Source organism: Anoplolepis gracilipes, chromosome 6 (genome assembly GCF_047496725.1).
Source record: "Anoplolepis gracilipes chromosome 6, ASM4749672v1, whole genome shotgun sequence".
Taxonomy (NCBI): Eukaryota; Metazoa; Arthropoda; class Insecta; order Hymenoptera; family Formicidae; genus Anoplolepis; species Anoplolepis gracilipes.
This window is the reverse complement of record NC_132975.1, coordinates 10,016,125-10,032,978: the sequence shown is the minus strand read 5'-3', so window position 1 is coordinate 10,032,978 and position 16,854 is coordinate 10,016,125. Positions and strand designations below refer to the sequence as shown.

Below are 16,854 nucleotides of genomic sequence, written 5' to 3'. Positions count from 1 at the left end.
AATCGGCTGTCGCGAAATAAGTCGAGGCGAGCACGTGGTTGAAAGTCTGCGGGACATGAGGAAGTCCGGTCTGATAGGCCGAGATGACGTTAAGATTCAGCAGCACTCGGCTCGTTAACTTCGTTCACGACAACGTTGTCCGCGTCGGCTGCTTAACGGTTACGGTACGCGTTCTCTTTGTTTTGGATTCCGCGGGCTGTCAGCCGTCCCGACCGACACAAACGCCATAATTTCCATTTCCCAGCGGCCTTGATAGACCCTCTGGCACAAGTGATCGGACTGCATTCCAGCAGCAGCCGCGCGCGAGGAACGTCCGCCGACGGGCGTGCGCCCCACGCCGCGATTAACTACAATAGCATGGCGAGAAGCGCGAGCAAAACTGTATCGACCCTCTGATATTTTGCGGCCAATATCATCGAACGAGCGAATTTACAGCTAAGAATCGAGCGTATAAAGTACCAAGCAAATAACTTACTCTGTTAGCCAAATCTACGAATTTGTCCGAGTGAAAGGGAGGCTCGCGGTTCCTGCAACATAAAATATATTTGATCTTGTAATATGTTGTACTAAACTAAAAACTTTATCCTAATATGTATGATTTTTTTATACAAATTATATTATTATAATGTATTATGTGTGCCACAATGTACAAATCAATTTTTTTATAATTTCTTAAATTTTAAACTTAATCTAAATTAACTAGGTATATATCAAAGATATAATATATAGTAGTAAAAGCAGTTCTTTAGAAACTCAAGATTTTTTAAATTATTTATTACGTTATACCTTCTACTTCATATGGATTTTGATAACTTCTGATATCACGATCTAGTTGCTACAAAAAAAGTAATCCTCTCTGAGAAGGAAGCGCTTACAAGTACCTTGTTAATCTTCTATATGTGCCTCTCATGCATATACGAGCGCGCGATACTCACAATTATATCATCAGAACTTACATCCGCGAGCGTTAAAGCGACCATTAAAAACGCATCGAGTATCATCGCAGAATTATTAGTGATCGACAAACATATAAAGGCACAGACGATCTAACACGCTACTTTCACCACTGTCGACAAGAGATTATTAATAACGGCCGGGACCCGCCGTCGCTGCCGATTGGGAATAACAAATGTTGCGTTATCAATAAGACACCCAATTACGACTGAATGAACCGTAATGTAGTGACACACACGGCAATCGGTTGCCACCGGCTGTTCTACGCACGAGTATAATTTTGCTGACACGAAGAGATTCACGACCGGAATAATTGAACTACCATTTTTGGAATCTTCTTCGGTGTCAAGTCTAAATTAAAATTTATTATCTTTACAACACACTTACATTTTTTCTACTTATTATTCTAATTCCTTATTGCTATTCGATTATCAAGTAGCAAGTTTCTCTGCGTGCCATATAATAAGTTAAATTTTATTCCAGCATGACAGTTGTTACGCGCCGAGGAACATATCAAAGATATCGTTCTGCCTGTGATTCGGACTTTAGAGATTTAATATATAACGGCCAAGTTCATTACTCTGAATAATTATGAGACGTAAGGTCGTAAAACACGAAAGCAGGTCACGCGGAGAAAAAAGACCAAAAAAGTTCTACCGTCCGTTCCGCATGCGTTCCTCCTCGATCACGCGGAATAAAATGCAATTATTAAATCGCATCGCGGTTGTAATTCATTACACGGTCGCATAATTATTTCCGCTGAGTCGGATCCGTTCTCAACGGGATTTTACGCGCTTCGAAATTAATGATCCGAAATAAATTTCATAACCATGCATGACATAAATAAAATTTTTAAAAATCTCGCGAAGCAGTACAGATACTTATATTCGTTTCTTCGATCGCGCGTGCGATGTAATATCCGAATATATATTGCCGTTAAAATTTCACGCCTTATAATTATATGTTTCAATGTTTTTTAAATTTAATTTTTGATATTAATTCAAAAATTAATAAGCAAGATAATTTTGAAATTTGATTACTCATATATCGAGAGATCATAATTCACGGAAGAACGAGATGCATATGTACATAATTAGAACTATAAACAAAACAGCGAACACGTCTCCCGACGCGTTCTCAAATTTTTAATATTACACCATTCTCGGTAGCACTTTACAATCTTGTTACAGCGTAGCGCCTTATTACTCTCGATTACTCAGAATGCACGGCATCTTGATTACGCTACGCGTCTTCTCTATTTTTACGAATTACTCATCCGTTATTATACCCGGCCTGTTATTTATGCAACCTGTGTTGAACATTGTATCGACTACGCATAGACACACATGCAATAGATAGGAATGTAAATAGTAATGCGAACGGTACGTCGCATTATATGGGCGCATTATTCATTCGCTGATCGAATCCTGCAAAAAAACATGCAATCTTATCGCACAATTTCTAAGTAGAAAAACTTAACCTTGCTCTGTTAATACAGAAGTCGAGAGTGAATCGTGAGAGAGAAGTTTCGAAGAGAGAAAAAAATATACTTAGAAAATTTTATCAAATTTTTCTCTCCTCTCCTGTGTTTAAAAAATATTTTAACATCATACGAATGTGTATATAAAACATAATTTTAGTTTCTAAAAAATATCCATATTATTTATTAAATATTACTGTTCAAATAGCGAGATTGTTAAAATATTATCTGATGCTAAAATATTTTTTTCGCGACAAAAATGTACGCAATAGACTTAATATTATTGCTTTTTTCAGTATCTGAAGAATTCTATTCTTATTTTCAGGTTCGTTTGGAGAGTATTGGTGCAGAAGATATTGTAGACGGTAATCCTAGATTGATTCTCGGTCTCATCTGGACTATTATTTTGAGATTTCAAATACAAGAGATCGAAATCGATGTCGACGAAGAAAACGACAGCAGCGAGAAGAAGTCTGCCAAAGATGCTCTGCTACTCTGGTGCCAGAGAAAGACAAATGGCTATCCTGGCGTCAACATTCAGGACTTTACCGGTGAGTTCTTCATCTTGCATACGATTACGCGGTATGAATATTCAATCTTCGAATGTCGCAAAAAAATTTAAGAAAATCCTATGATATTTATGAGTTTAGAAAATATTTACCGTAGTCTTGCACATATGACATATCCATCTATAAATTTTATTCTATATTTTCTGAACGATTAATAATTCGTACGATGTGTTTGAGAGTAGTAATTATAAACCCTGTAGTTTATATAAATAAAAATTATATATTTTTTTTTCATAAAATTGTATATTTAAAAAATTCAAAATAAAATATTCTAAATATTATTTAAACAGGGTCCTGGAGAAGCGGTCTTGGCTTCAATGCTCTCATACATGCTCATCGACCAGACTTGGTCAATTGGTCGGAATTGCAGCAAAACAAGAACATCGATAATCTCAATTATGCTTTCGACGTTGCCAACTCAGAACTCGGCATACCGCGACTCTTGGATGCGGAAGATGTGGATACAGCCAGACCCGACGAGAAGTCCATTATCACTTATGTTGCGTCTTATTACCACACGTTTGCCAGAATGAAGAACGAGATAAAGAGTGGCAAGAGAATAGCAAACGTACGATTACTTTAAAATTTTATTCAATATGTACGAAGACAACTATGAATCAAAATATATTTTAAAAATCTAAAGATTTGATATATATTTCTCTTTGATAATTTTGTTTGAAAATTATATTGAAATATCTATATATATATATATATATATATATATATATATATATATATATATATATATATATATATATAGAAATTCCAATCATGTTTTATATGAAACTTGAGAAAGCATCTTAAAATTTTTAAATTTGAATATCTTATATGTATATCTTAATATATTATCTCTTAATATTTTATATCTTATATCTCTTGAATATCTTATATCACAAAAATGTGTCAGGATTTAAATATCCATATATTTCGGAATTAAAATTATTTTTATGTTTCGAAAAGAGTTAAATACAGGACTCTAAGAATTAATTAAATTAAATTGAATAACTCGACTAAATTTTTTATTTTTCTTTTCTATTCGTACAGATCGTTGGCCAAATGATGGATGCAGACAAGATGAAAATTCATTATGAGAAGCTGACGACCGATCTTCTCGAGTGGATCAAAATGAAGATTGAAGTCCTAGAAAATCGCAATTTCCCGAACTCGCTCGAAGGTATCCAACGGGAACTCTTAGCCTTCAAACAATATCGAACTGTGGAAAAACCGCCAAAGTATAAGGAACGGTCCGAAATAGAAGCATTATACTTTCACATAAATACCCGATTAAAGTCTCTGAACCAGCCAGCGTTTACTCCGCAGGAGGGCCAATTGATTCATGACATCGAGAGAAACTGGGTGGAGTTGGAAAGAGCGGAACATCGTCGCGAAGTCGCTTTGAGAATTGAGCTGTTGCGACAAGAGAGGCTTGAGCAATTAAATTATAAGTTCGAGCGAAAGAGCGTGCTCAGAGAGGGCTACCTGAAGGAGATGATCCAGGTGCTGACAGATCCTCGATATGGCAGCAATATGGCACAAGTGGACGCCACGGTGAAGAAACACGAGGCCATCAGCGCCGACATCTTGGCGCGTGAAGAGCGTTTCCACGATCTGACAAATATGTCTGAAGAGCTTGTGCGAGAAAATTATCACGGCCTCGAAAGAGTCCGTAGCAGAGAACAAGAAGTGTTGCAGAGATGGAAAGATGTGTTGGCTTTGCTAGATCATCACAAATCCAATCTAGTCGCGCTAAGCTCTTTGATGAGTCTGATGAGAGAGATCGACACGACGCTAGCTTCAATCCAGGAGCTTCAGCTGAATTTCCAGAGTACCGACGTGGGTCCGCATTTGTTAGGAGTTGAGGATCTCCTACAAAAGCATAGTTTGCAAGAGCTACAAGTTACAGCTTTGGGCGAAAGCCAGAGGCGACTCGGTAGACAAGCCGCTCAACATTTGGCACAGCCACAAAATAAGGAAGTGCCATTGTTACAGCAAAAATTAGAACTGCTGAATCGCGCTTACGACGAGCTCGTGGAGAACAGTAAGGAGCGCAAGGCTAGACTGGAAGATGCTCGAAACTTCTTCCACTTTCTTCAAGATCACGAAGACGAGGAGTCATGGCTAGTGGAGAAGCAACGAATCTGCAAGGCTGGCATTTCCGCGAAAGATCTACGAGCTGTCATATCGTTACAGCAAAAGCATAAAGCCCTGCAGGACGAGATAAAGGTGCGCAGGCCGAAATCCGAGCAACTCTGTGACGCCGGCAGAAAATTGATAGCCGACAATCACCCGTCGGCACTGGAAATACAGAATCGAATAGATTCATTGCAGGAACACTGGAGGGTCTTAGAAGAACTGGCAGCGTTACGAAAGAAGCAACTGGACGATGCGGCCGAAGCGTTCCAATTTTATGCCGACGCGAATGAAGCAGATTCGTGGATGAACGAGAAAATGGCATTAGTCGCTTCGGAAGACTATGGAGTGGATGAACCAAGTGCACAGGCTTTGCTGCAGAGACACAAGGATCTGGAAGGCGAATTGAACGCTTATAAAGGTGACGTGCAGTCTCTGAATGCACAAGCGGAGAAACTTATCAAATCCGGTATCTCCACTCTGGAATTAACTGCCGATCCGGAACCGGTTGCCGAATTAGAACAAGAAGAATGGAGTAAGGAAGTCAGACTGATGCCGCAAGATGAGTGGGTAGACGAGGTAGTTGAACGAATGGAGCCGAGAACTGTTCACGAGGATAGAATGGTGCCGCAAGTAAAGAGTTTATATCCATTCGATGGCCAAGGTATGCACATGGTGAAGGGCGAGGTGATGTTTCTGTTAAATAAAACGAATCCCGATTGGTGGAGCGTCAGAAAAGCCGACGGTACGGACGGATTCGTACCGGCTAATTACGTTCGCGAAATTGAGCCAAAGATCGTGCAAGTGCAGGTACGCAAACTCGAAAAAATCAAGACGACACAACGTGTGAAGAAGACGAAGATGGTTAAGCAGGTGGTGCCAGTTCGACGACTAAAATCCATCAAATCTACCGTGAAGCCAATCAAGCGAAAGACAGTGAGCGATGGCGACAGCGTGGAGAAGCGACAGAAAAAGATCAACGATACTTATGGCGATCTGCAGGAACTTGCTGTGAAACGTCACGCATTACTGGAAGATGCCATCAGACTCTACGGTTTTTATCGGGAATGTGATGATTTTGAAAAATGGATTAAAGATAAGGAGAAGATGCTAAGAGTCGAAGATCCTCAGGACAACGTGGAAACAGCGAGAAGAAAATACGAAAAATTCTTAACGGATTTGTCAGCTTCTGGAAAACGAGTAGAGGCAATAGATGCAGCAGTTAACGAATTTATTCGCCAAGGTCACAGTCAACTGGACAAGGTAAAGGCGAGACAGAGACACATTCATCAGCTGTGGGATCATCTAAATTGGTTGAAGACGCAAAAAGAGAAAAGCTTGGAGGGTGCGTCAAGCGTCGAGTTGTTCAACAGAACCTGCGGCGAAGCTCATGATTGGATGTTGGAAAAAATCACCCAGTTGGACACGGCTGAACTTGGGCCTGATTTGAAGACTGTACAAGCTCTACAGAGGAGACATCAACATTTAGAGCGAGAATTAGCACCAGTCGAAGAAAAGGTAAAATATTTTAGCATTTTTTTGGATAAAAATTAACAAAGAGAATATTATTAATATCTTAATTCTTATAATACAACTCTTATAGGTACGAAAAGTAAACTTGTTAGGCAATAGTGTCAAGAATTCATATCCGCATGAATGCAACAATGTCAACATAAAACAAAACGAAATCAAAGAACTCTGGAACAAAGTCCAGACGAAGGCTAAGGAGCGACGATCTCGTTTAGAAGATGCGGTCGGTCAACAAATATTTATGAATAGCTCGAAGAACTTGATTAACTGGGCTACAGATATACAGGAGACGATGAAGGCTGAGGAACCAGTCAGAGATGTAGCCACAGCCGAGCAACTCAAGAAACAGCATATGGAGCTTGGAGAAGAAATACGAACCAAAGAAGATGAGTACGTAATTTTATAATATCCAATTTGTCAAAAATTTTTATAAAATTATATAAATAAAATATATTGTTAATTTATTGAAATAATTTTTTATAAAATATATTATATTATATTATCCAGGATATTTTATAAAATAAATAATTATATATATATATATATATATATATATATATATATATATATATATATATATATATATATATATATGTATATTGATACGATAATAAAATATTGAATATAATTTTTATGAAATGTATTTTTTGTTACGCTTATATAGATTCCGTGAAGTCGAGGATCTCGGTCGAGAACTGTTACGTCGTAATCCGAATTTAGCAGATGTACGTGAACGTCTAGATAAATTAAATGGATTATATCCAGCAGTAACAACCAACTGGATGACAAAAGAGGAATGGTTACGGCAATGCCTAGAATTACAACAATTTAATCGAGAAGCCGATCAAATCGAAGCTACTACCAGTTCTCATGAAGCTTTCCTTGAATTCACTGACTTGGGCAAATCTTTGGACGATGTCGAGGCTCTATTGAAACAACATGACAAATTCGAGAATACTCTTCACGCGCAAGATGACAGATTGAAGCTATTTAGCGACACCGCCGATAAATTAATTGCCCAAAATCATTACGACAAAGATTAGTAAGTATCAGACAACGATTAATCAATGACTTAATCGTAAATATATTCTCTCTCGTTCTCTCTCACGAAAAATAATTAGTTTTAATTAAAAGAATTTTAATCGTAATTTTTTAATTTAACATTAATGAAATGTTATAGTATTTTCTATATAAATTTAATTTATATCTAGCATCAATGAAAAAAGAAATCAAGTGCTAGCCCGTCGTATGGCAGTAAAAGATGCTGCTCAACGCCGAAGAGCGGCCTTGAAAGCATCTGAGCATTATCAACAATTCTCAGCCGAAGTGGATGACTTGCGCGATTGGTTGGGTGACAAGATGAAGACTGCGGCCGACGAAAGTTATCGTGATTTAAATAATCTTAAGCGCAAACTGCAGAAGCACGAAGCTTTCGAACGAGAATTACGTGCCAACGAAGGACAATTGAGAGCAGTCAACAAGGCGGGTAAAGCGTTAATATCTGAAGAAAATTATAAATCGGATGATGTGGGAAAAACCTTGAAGGACCTAAATGACCAATGGGATCGACTTGTATCATTATCGTTGGAGAAAGGTCGAAGACTGCGACAAGCCTCTTCGCAACACGAATATAATCGTACTATGGAAGATGCTAGGTTAAAGTTGGAAGAGATAGAGAGCTGTTTGCAGGGTAAACAAGTAGGCCTGGATCTCCGTAGTTGTAAAGAATTGCTGAAAAAACACCAGACTCTCGAGAGCGATATGTATCAGTGGGAGCAGAAGGTGGATGATCTTGTGGCCATGGGCCAAGAGATGGCGCATGAAGGTCACTTCGATGCGGTGAATATTCTGAAGACTAGTCAAGCTACGCAGAAAAAGTATGTGAGAACTCCTTCTTTATCATTTAAATTGTACTACCTTTTTTTATCTAATTAAATTGATCTTTTTAATCAAATTAATTCATTCCTGAAGTAAATATAGATAATGATACGTATACATAAATAACACACGAAATTTCATATTTATAGATTCCGCAGCCTAAAGGAACCGGCTAAAAAACGTCGAGAAGCATTGGAAGAGAGCCTGCGCTTCCATAAATTTGGCTTTGAGTTGGACGCAGAATTGCAATGGATCAAAGATCACTTGCCACAAGCATCCTCGACGACGTTGGGACAAAATCTACATCAAGCTCAGACTTTGCATAAGAAGCACAAGAAGCTGGAAGCGGAAATCGCCGGACATCAGCCTATGATAGATAAGACTTTAACTTCTGGACAGGCGCTTATTGATCAGATTCATCCTGAAAAGAAAAAGGTAAATTGCGAAAGATTCTTTTAAATAATATTTTTTTTCGTGGACTTGCATGATCGAAGTTGACACGAGATTGGAGTAAGAAATTATAATTTTTGCACAGCTGGAGCGTCTCGAAGAGTATTGGGTGTACAGAGGTAAGGTGGATGCACCGATGCATGAGAAATGTTATATTGTCACATATATCTGTCGCTTTTCCGTATTAATTGTTATCAATCGCGCATCTGATTTGATGTTAATTAATAAATTATTTTTAAAATCTTAATTGTCATTGTATTTTTATAGCGCAGTCTAAAATAAACTATATTTGTTATAATTGACTCGTAACACAAACTTTTTCTATTATTAAAAAAAATATCAGATATATAATACTTCATAAATATTATATAATAAAATTTTTTTGTTTCGAAATATTATTTTAATTATTTCGAATATTAAATATTTATAATTTAATATTGTATATGTCCAGAGTCAATTATATCAAAATGTTCTTTTTTATACAGGAATACTGGACGAATATTGCGAATATAAGCTTTTATTTGTTTTTACTAAAGTCTGATTTGTTTTACAGCTTATATTTCAAACTAGGAATATAATATTAATCATTAGTATAATTTATGCGATTCTAGTTGCAATAAACTTATCTATTTTATTCTATAGCTTAATAAATAAACCTCGTTCGAAATTAAGAAGTTAGAAAACGTATATGTATTGTGCATGCAGATATAAAATAATATTTCTGCCACAGCAATAAAACTCTGGGCAGTGTCAGCATTACTGTCAGCATATTCCATATTGAAATCGAAAGCTTTTGCAAACAATATGATAGCAATTAATTATTTAATAAATCATTAATTTGTATTTGTTTCGCGCAAGTAACATATTGGAAATGTAATAAATTGAGATTATAGATGAGACAATAAATAATCCGTTATATCGATGCTTTTAATAGATTCAAGAACTATGCGATATTTTGGATGATGCGTGGAAAGACTTGCAAGATAAAGCAGAAGAGCGCAGTAGAGCATTGGATTTGTCTCTAAAAGCACAAGAATTCCTTTTTGAAGCCGGTGAGGTCGAGAGCTGGCTCAACGAGAAAAATGATGTACTGAGCTCCACCGATTATGGCAGGGATCGCGATGCTGCCACAAAATTACTGACGAAACACAAGGTATGTATTTGTAAAGCGCAATATAAAACATCATGATATCAATAAAACTATTCTATTATTTCATTAATCTTTGCGGTAGAAATTTTTATTAATTCATATTAATTTAATATTAAATTTTCGTATTAATTCAAATTAATACAGTTTTTGTACCTAACTGTATAATATTCTGCTTTATAATTTGCAGGCTGTTGAACTCGAATTAGATACATATAATGGTATCGTGACAGAAATGGGACACACTGCTTCTACAATGATAAATTCAAAGCATCCTGACAGCAAGGCGATAGCCAACAAGCAGCAAGCAATCGTTCAACAAATGCGTGCTCTGCAACGGCTAGCTACCGTGAGGCAACAGCGTTTAATGGAGAGCATGTATCGCCACGAATATTTTCTAGAGAGCAGAGAGTTAGAACAATGGATTAAAGAACAAGAACAGGCAGCCGCGTCAGAGGATTACGGCCAGGATTATGAGCATCTGTTATTATTACAAGCGAAATTCAATGACTTCAAGCATCGAATAGAGGCCGGCTCCGAGAGATTCAATCAATGTGAAGAATTAGCCAGAAAACTGATCGCGAACGAAAGTCCTTACATCCAGGATATCGAGAAACGCCAAGAACAATTAGGGTAAGTCTTTAGTTAATCTTTGGCTATTTTAGCGATAGATCAATAAACAAACTTCTTTAAATTTTTATCTCTGCTACTTTTTTTGTTACTTTCATACAACATTAGTATCGCATTATTTGCATGAAATAAATTAAAAGATGATGTAATTGGTACATAAAATAATATCGCTTTCCCTCTCTTTCTTTCTCTTTTTCTTTTATATGTGTGTGGAGGGTACAATTCACATAAATAAATATCATCATGGTATAACTGTATCTTTTAATATAGAAAAATCTATTTCTATTTTTTCTTGGTGTTGGGTTGCACTAACATTCTTTCTATGTACATATTTCATGCAGATCAGACGAAGATGATCCAGTGTTTCAAGTACAAAAGCAACACACGGTAATGAAGTGAGTACTTGCTTGCGGAATAACTATCATACAATATATAAGTTATCACACATGTATAGAATTAATCAAAGCTGTTACATATTTTTTATATATAAATTTTTTGAAATCTTGCAATTCTTATAACTCTACTTCATATTATGTCTTGATTTTTTTCTAAGTGAAATATCTCAATTTTAAAACTTTTAAGTTTTAGAGATTTCTTTTAAAATGTAAATATTATACTATTATTATTATATATATTTATAAATTGATGCAACTTCTGCAAATTTTTGATGTTTATTGATATTACATAAACAATAAAATTATTTACAATTTAATATGATTAATATAATTTAATAAAATAAGTTGGTTACTCTAGATTAAAAATTTTATATAATTTTAAGAAGTTATAATAAAAATTAATAATTTTGATTGACTCTTGTTTACCAGGGAATCATGGCAACATCTGTTAGGTCTCATTCGAAATCGTGAACAGCGATTGCAGGCGGCAGGCGAAATTCATCGGTTTCATCGCGATGTTGCTGAAGCGCTGTCACGAATACAGGAAAAAGAGGCTGCCTTGCCAGAGGATTTAGGTCGCGATTTGAATTCCGTTCTGGCGTTAATCAGACGTCACGAAGGATTCGAGAATGATCTAGTCGCACTGGAGGCTCAACTGCAAGTTCTAGTCGAAGATGCGTCCAGATTACAAGCTCATTATCCGGGCAATAACGCGACGCACATCGATCAGCAGCAACGAATCGTCGTTATTCATTGGGAGGAATTGAAGAATAGATCCGCTCATCGAAGGGATCAGTTGCAGGCTAGCTGCGACTTGCAACGATTCCATGCTCAGGTATATTTGTTGTTATCGTGTTTATATTTAATTAATATAATAATTTACATTATTTCTAACGGGAAAAAATATTCAGGCCAGAGACTTGATGAATTGGGCAGCTGGATTACGCGCTACGATGTCGACGGAGGAGAAGGTTCGAGATGCGGCCAGTGCACAGACTTTGAAGGCGGAGCATGAGGCTTTGAAAGGAGAAATCGAAGCGCGAGAAGAAAATTTCAGTTCGGTGCTCGATCTAGGCGAAGCCATGGTGCAAACTGGTCACTATGCTGCTATGGTAAGAAATTCGTTCATAAATTCGTCTGTAGTAAGTCCATGTACTAAGTCCGTTAGAGATCTTGGTGTCTCATTCGCGATATCTGTTAATCACGATAATGTATTTTTCAGGATGTCGAAGAAAAATGCAACCAACTCTTGGACGAGCGACAAAAGTTGCATACTGCTTGGCAGCAGAAAAAAGTGCATTTAGATCAATTGATCGATTTACACTTCTTTTTGCGAGACGCTAAACAGCTCGACACTTTATCCAGTACTCAGGAAGCCGCGCTGAGTGGCGATAATTTCGGGATCTCAGTCGAGGAAGTAGACGCGCAGATGAAAAAACATAACGAGTTTGAAAAGCTGCTGGTTACGCACGAGGAAAAATTGACAGCGCTGCATGAACACGGAAACAAGCTTTTAGCGCAGAATCATTTCGATTCTCCGACGATCGCCCAGCGAATGCAGGATGTTATTCAAAGACGTGAAAAAATCCGAGACCTGTGCGACGTGCGAAGAAGTAAGTTGGAAGCCAGTCTACTGCACGCGCAATTTGTCAGAGATGTAGGCGAGGCCGAATCTTGGATTGGTGAGAAGCAGAAGAAATTGGAAGCAGAAGCGTCAAAAGGCGAGGTATCTAGTTTGGAAGACAAAATCAAGAAATTGCAAAAACATCAAGCATTCCAAGCGGAACTGGCGGCAAATCAAAGCAGAATCGAAGAAATCAAAGGTAATTGATTGATAAATAAATTTGTAACCTTGAATCGTGTAATTTCCTCAGTTGTATATTAAATTGGTAATAAATTTATTAATAAATTTGTTAAAAATAGCGAAAGGAGAGACGTTATTAGCACGAATGCACCCGGCCAGCACAGAAATTCGTCAACAATTGGAACATCTGCATACGTCCTGGCGAAAATTGCTACTTGAGTCTGGAAATCGAGGCAGAGGTTTAGAAGAGGCTCAAGATATCTTAGAATTTAACAATCAAGTGGAAAAGATCGAGGCCTGGATCAGAGATAAAGAAATGATGGTCCAAGCTGGCGATACCGGAAAGGATTACGAGCACTGTTTGAGTCTTCAAAGAAAACTCGATGATGTGGACAGCGATATGCGAGTGGACGATTCTAGAATAAAAACAATTAATGCTTTAGCGGATAAGCTTATAAAACAGGTAAAAATCAAATCTTTAATAGAAAAAAACACATAAAAAAATTTTTTTTTCGTATACACATTAATTCAAATGGAAATTTCATTACTGAAAAATATTTTTTCATTATTTTGTGCTATTTTAAACAACAGGGTCGCGATAATGAATCAAAAGCAATTCAGCAGCGGCGCGATAACTTTAACAATAAATGGAAAGGTTTGCAAGGGGCGCTAAGTATGTATCGTGAAACATTAGCGGGTGCATTAGAGATCCATCTATTCAACCGGGATATAGACGATACAAACCAAAGAGTTATTGAAAAATCAGTGGCCATGAACACAAATGACACAGGAAAAGACTTACCTGCTGTTGAGCAGTTACAAAGAAAACAAGAGGCTATGGAGCGAGATATGACAGCGATAGAAGGAAAATTAAAAGTAAGTAAAAAATGTGTTAATTTTCTATAGTTATTTACTTCACAAAATTAGAATAATAATAATATTAACTATTTATAGAATAATAATAATATTAAATATTTATTATTTTAATAATAATAATATAAATTTATTAATTTTATAATTCGAAATTGATAAATGTATTAATTGTTAAATTAATAATTTATAATTTTATATGGAATAATTTGAATAGAACGATAATAACAATAAATTTATTAATTTGAGATTCAAAATTAATAAATTTGTACGCAATAATCAGTATAATAATAATTAGAATTTTATCTCTTTTTATTCGAAAAAATATAATATAATTATTATATATAATTATAATATATTATTTATATCAAAAAATTTTATCATTTTATTCATGTGTGTGAATATATTGTAGTTTGCGTGCGCATCGAAATATAATTAATCAAATTGTAATTATTTTAAATACTCATATTTATTAAATATAATTTAAAGCATAAATAACATTTTATATTTTAATTTTATTTTGTCTTTTTTAGGAACATAAGGCAGAGGCACAGAAATTGTCGCATAAATATCCTGACAAGGCATCTGAAATAAATGGAATATTGTCCGAGCTCCAATCTAACTGGGATGATTTACAACGTCTAACTCGACATCGACGCGATGCTTTAAATCAAGCTTATACATTGCACAAGTTCCAAGCTGATCTGCACGAATTAGACATTTGGGTGGCTGATACTATAAAACGTATGGATGAATCTGAACCACCGACCACCATATCTGAAGCTGAGGCTGTACTAGAATTACATCAAGAGAGGAAAGCAGAAATCGACGGTCGACAAGATACATTTAAAGGTCTGAAGGAACATGGTCAGAAGCTGCTATCGATCGATGCGGATATTAAGAATAATCTCGAGCATTTGCAAAAACTTAGACAAACATTGGGAAATGCCTGGGACGATCGTAGGCAGAAATTAACGCAAGCGCACCAGTTGCAACTATTCAAGGAACAAGCCGATCAAGCTGATAGTTGGCTGGCGACGAAAGAAGCGTTTCTCAACAACGACGATCTTGGTGAATCTCTATCGGGCGTGGAGACACTGTTGCGTAAGCATGAAGAGTTCGAGAAAATGCTCATGTCTCAATTGGGACGTATCGACGAGCTCGAAAAGTTTGCTAATGACATCCTATCGCGTGAACATGCGGACTCAGGTATAATAAAGCAGCGTATCGCTTCTGTTTGTGCTAGAAGAGACAAATTAAAGAATAGCGCGACGGCCAGAAGGAAGAAACTTTTAGAGAGCCATCACTTGCACCAGTTTCTTAGGAACATATACGAGGTGGAAGGTTGGCTGCATCAGAAGCAGCAGGTAGCGAGTGATGAAAATTATAGAGATTCATCAAATCTGCAGAGCAAGATACAGAAACATATCGCATTCGAGAGTGAACTGATGGCGAACAAGTCGAGAGTCGCGTCTGTGGTCAATGAGGGCGAAGCGCTTATCGAAGAAAACCATTACGCCTCGAAGGAAATACAGGAACGTTTGGACGAGCTGGAAGCAGAATGGCGTCTTCTGCAAGAGACCAGCGAGTTAAAGAAGAACAGGCTGAACGATGCATATCAAGCTTTGTTGTTCGGCCGTAGTTTAGACGAATTCGAGACGTGGATGGACGAAGTAGAGACTCAGTTGCAATCGGAAGATCATGGAAAGGATCTCTCGAGCGTGGCGAATTTATTGAAGAGACATACTAATCTGGAGAACGACGTGCTCGGTCACAACGAGGCGTGCGAGTCCATCAAGGAGACTGCCGGTAGCTTCCAGAAATCGAATCATTTTATGTGCGACGAGATTCAAGAGCGAGCATTAGTTACGATAAACAGGTATCATAGTCTCCAGGAACCAATGCAAATACGCAGGGACAATTTAGAAGACGCGAAGTTGTTGCATCAGTTTGCGAGAGACGTCGAGGATGAGTTGCACTGGCTGTCAGAGAAAGAACCATTAGCCGCAAGTAATGATCTCGGAAGCTCTCTTACTACAGTGAAACGATTGCAAAAGAAACATCAAGCTTTAGAAGGAGAATTATTATCCAGAGAACCTGTAGTAGCTTCTTTGGTTAGCAGAGCGACTGTGATGATTCGAAGTGGACACTTTGCAGGAGACAAGATTGAACAATTAATTAAAAAATTGCAAGAGGAATTGTCGCATCTTAGAGATCTAGCGAGTGTCAGAAAATTGAGATTACTCGATGCTGTGGAATCGCAAACGGTAAGCTATTATTATATATAAATGTACCTTTATTTATATAATAAAATCGTGTTATTAAGTTATATGAAATATTAATAATTTTCAAAATAAAATAAATATTTAAGTTATATTTTTTATTTCATTCTTTTATTTTATTTTAAAAATTGTCAGTTTTCCCTTTGACTCACCCTAGATTATAATAGAATATTAATATTAATAATAATATTATAAATTTTAATATATAAAAGAATAATGCACAAATAATTTTAATAATTTAAAAAATTTAATTGATAATCATAAAAAGAGAAGTGAGTGATTTCTATAAGTAACGAAATTAAAAAATTATGCTTTATGTACAGTTTTATGCCGAAGCGGCGGAAGCTGAGCAGTGGATTAGAGAAAAACATCCGCAACTAACGTCCGTCGATTATGGCAAAGACGAAGATTCCGTGCAGTCTCTATTAAAGAAATTAGAGGGTATCGAACGTGATTTGTCCGGTTTCGAGAGCACAATCGATAACTTGAAGAAGCTATCACACGGTCTTGTCGAGCGACATCACTTTGACAGCAAAAACATCGCTCAAAAACAGACAGATATTGAGTTGAAATTTAAAGAACTGCAAAAATTGAAAGAATATCGATTGCAAAGATTATCGGAGAGCGAAAAGTTTTACAAATTCATCAGACAAGCAGATGAAGTGATTGAGTGGATCGGAGATCAAACAACGGTAAGTTCAAAGATAATTAGTTAATAATTATATATATATATAT

General features: G+C 36.6%; 1 protein-coding gene across 4 annotated transcripts in view; it reads left to right on the top strand.

Moving 5' to 3' along the window:
• Positions 1–16,854, top strand: part of Kst (spectrin beta chain, non-erythrocytic 5 kst) — a 63,373-nt gene that overhangs the window by 40,210 nt on the left and 6,309 nt on the right. For 3 of the 4 annotated variants that reach the window (XM_072894247.1, XM_072894244.1, XM_072894246.1), the window contains exons 4-20: positions 2,760–2,985; positions 3,294–3,571; positions 4,048–6,651; positions 6,737–7,053; positions 7,328–7,705; positions 7,875–8,540; positions 8,691–8,976; positions 9,926–10,144; positions 10,329–10,771; positions 11,110–11,163; positions 11,593–11,998; positions 12,075–12,275; positions 12,386–12,986; positions 13,087–13,430; positions 13,559–13,843; positions 14,371–16,104; positions 16,443–16,811. In XM_072894247.1, the coding sequence (XP_072750348.1) occupies positions 2,760–2,985; positions 3,294–3,571; positions 4,048–6,651; positions 6,737–7,053; positions 7,328–7,705; positions 7,875–8,540; positions 8,691–8,976; positions 9,926–10,144; positions 10,329–10,771; positions 11,110–11,163; positions 11,593–11,998; positions 12,075–12,275; positions 12,386–12,986; positions 13,087–13,430; positions 13,559–13,843; positions 14,371–16,104; positions 16,443–16,811 (9,411 nt within the window). The remainder of the gene's footprint in view (positions 1–2,759; positions 2,986–3,293; positions 3,572–4,047; positions 6,652–6,736; positions 7,054–7,327; positions 7,706–7,874; positions 8,541–8,690; positions 8,977–9,925; positions 10,145–10,328; positions 10,772–11,109; positions 11,164–11,592; positions 11,999–12,074; positions 12,276–12,385; positions 12,987–13,086; positions 13,431–13,558; positions 13,844–14,370; positions 16,105–16,442; positions 16,812–16,854) is intronic. The other variant, XM_072894245.1, reaches the window with a different exon arrangement.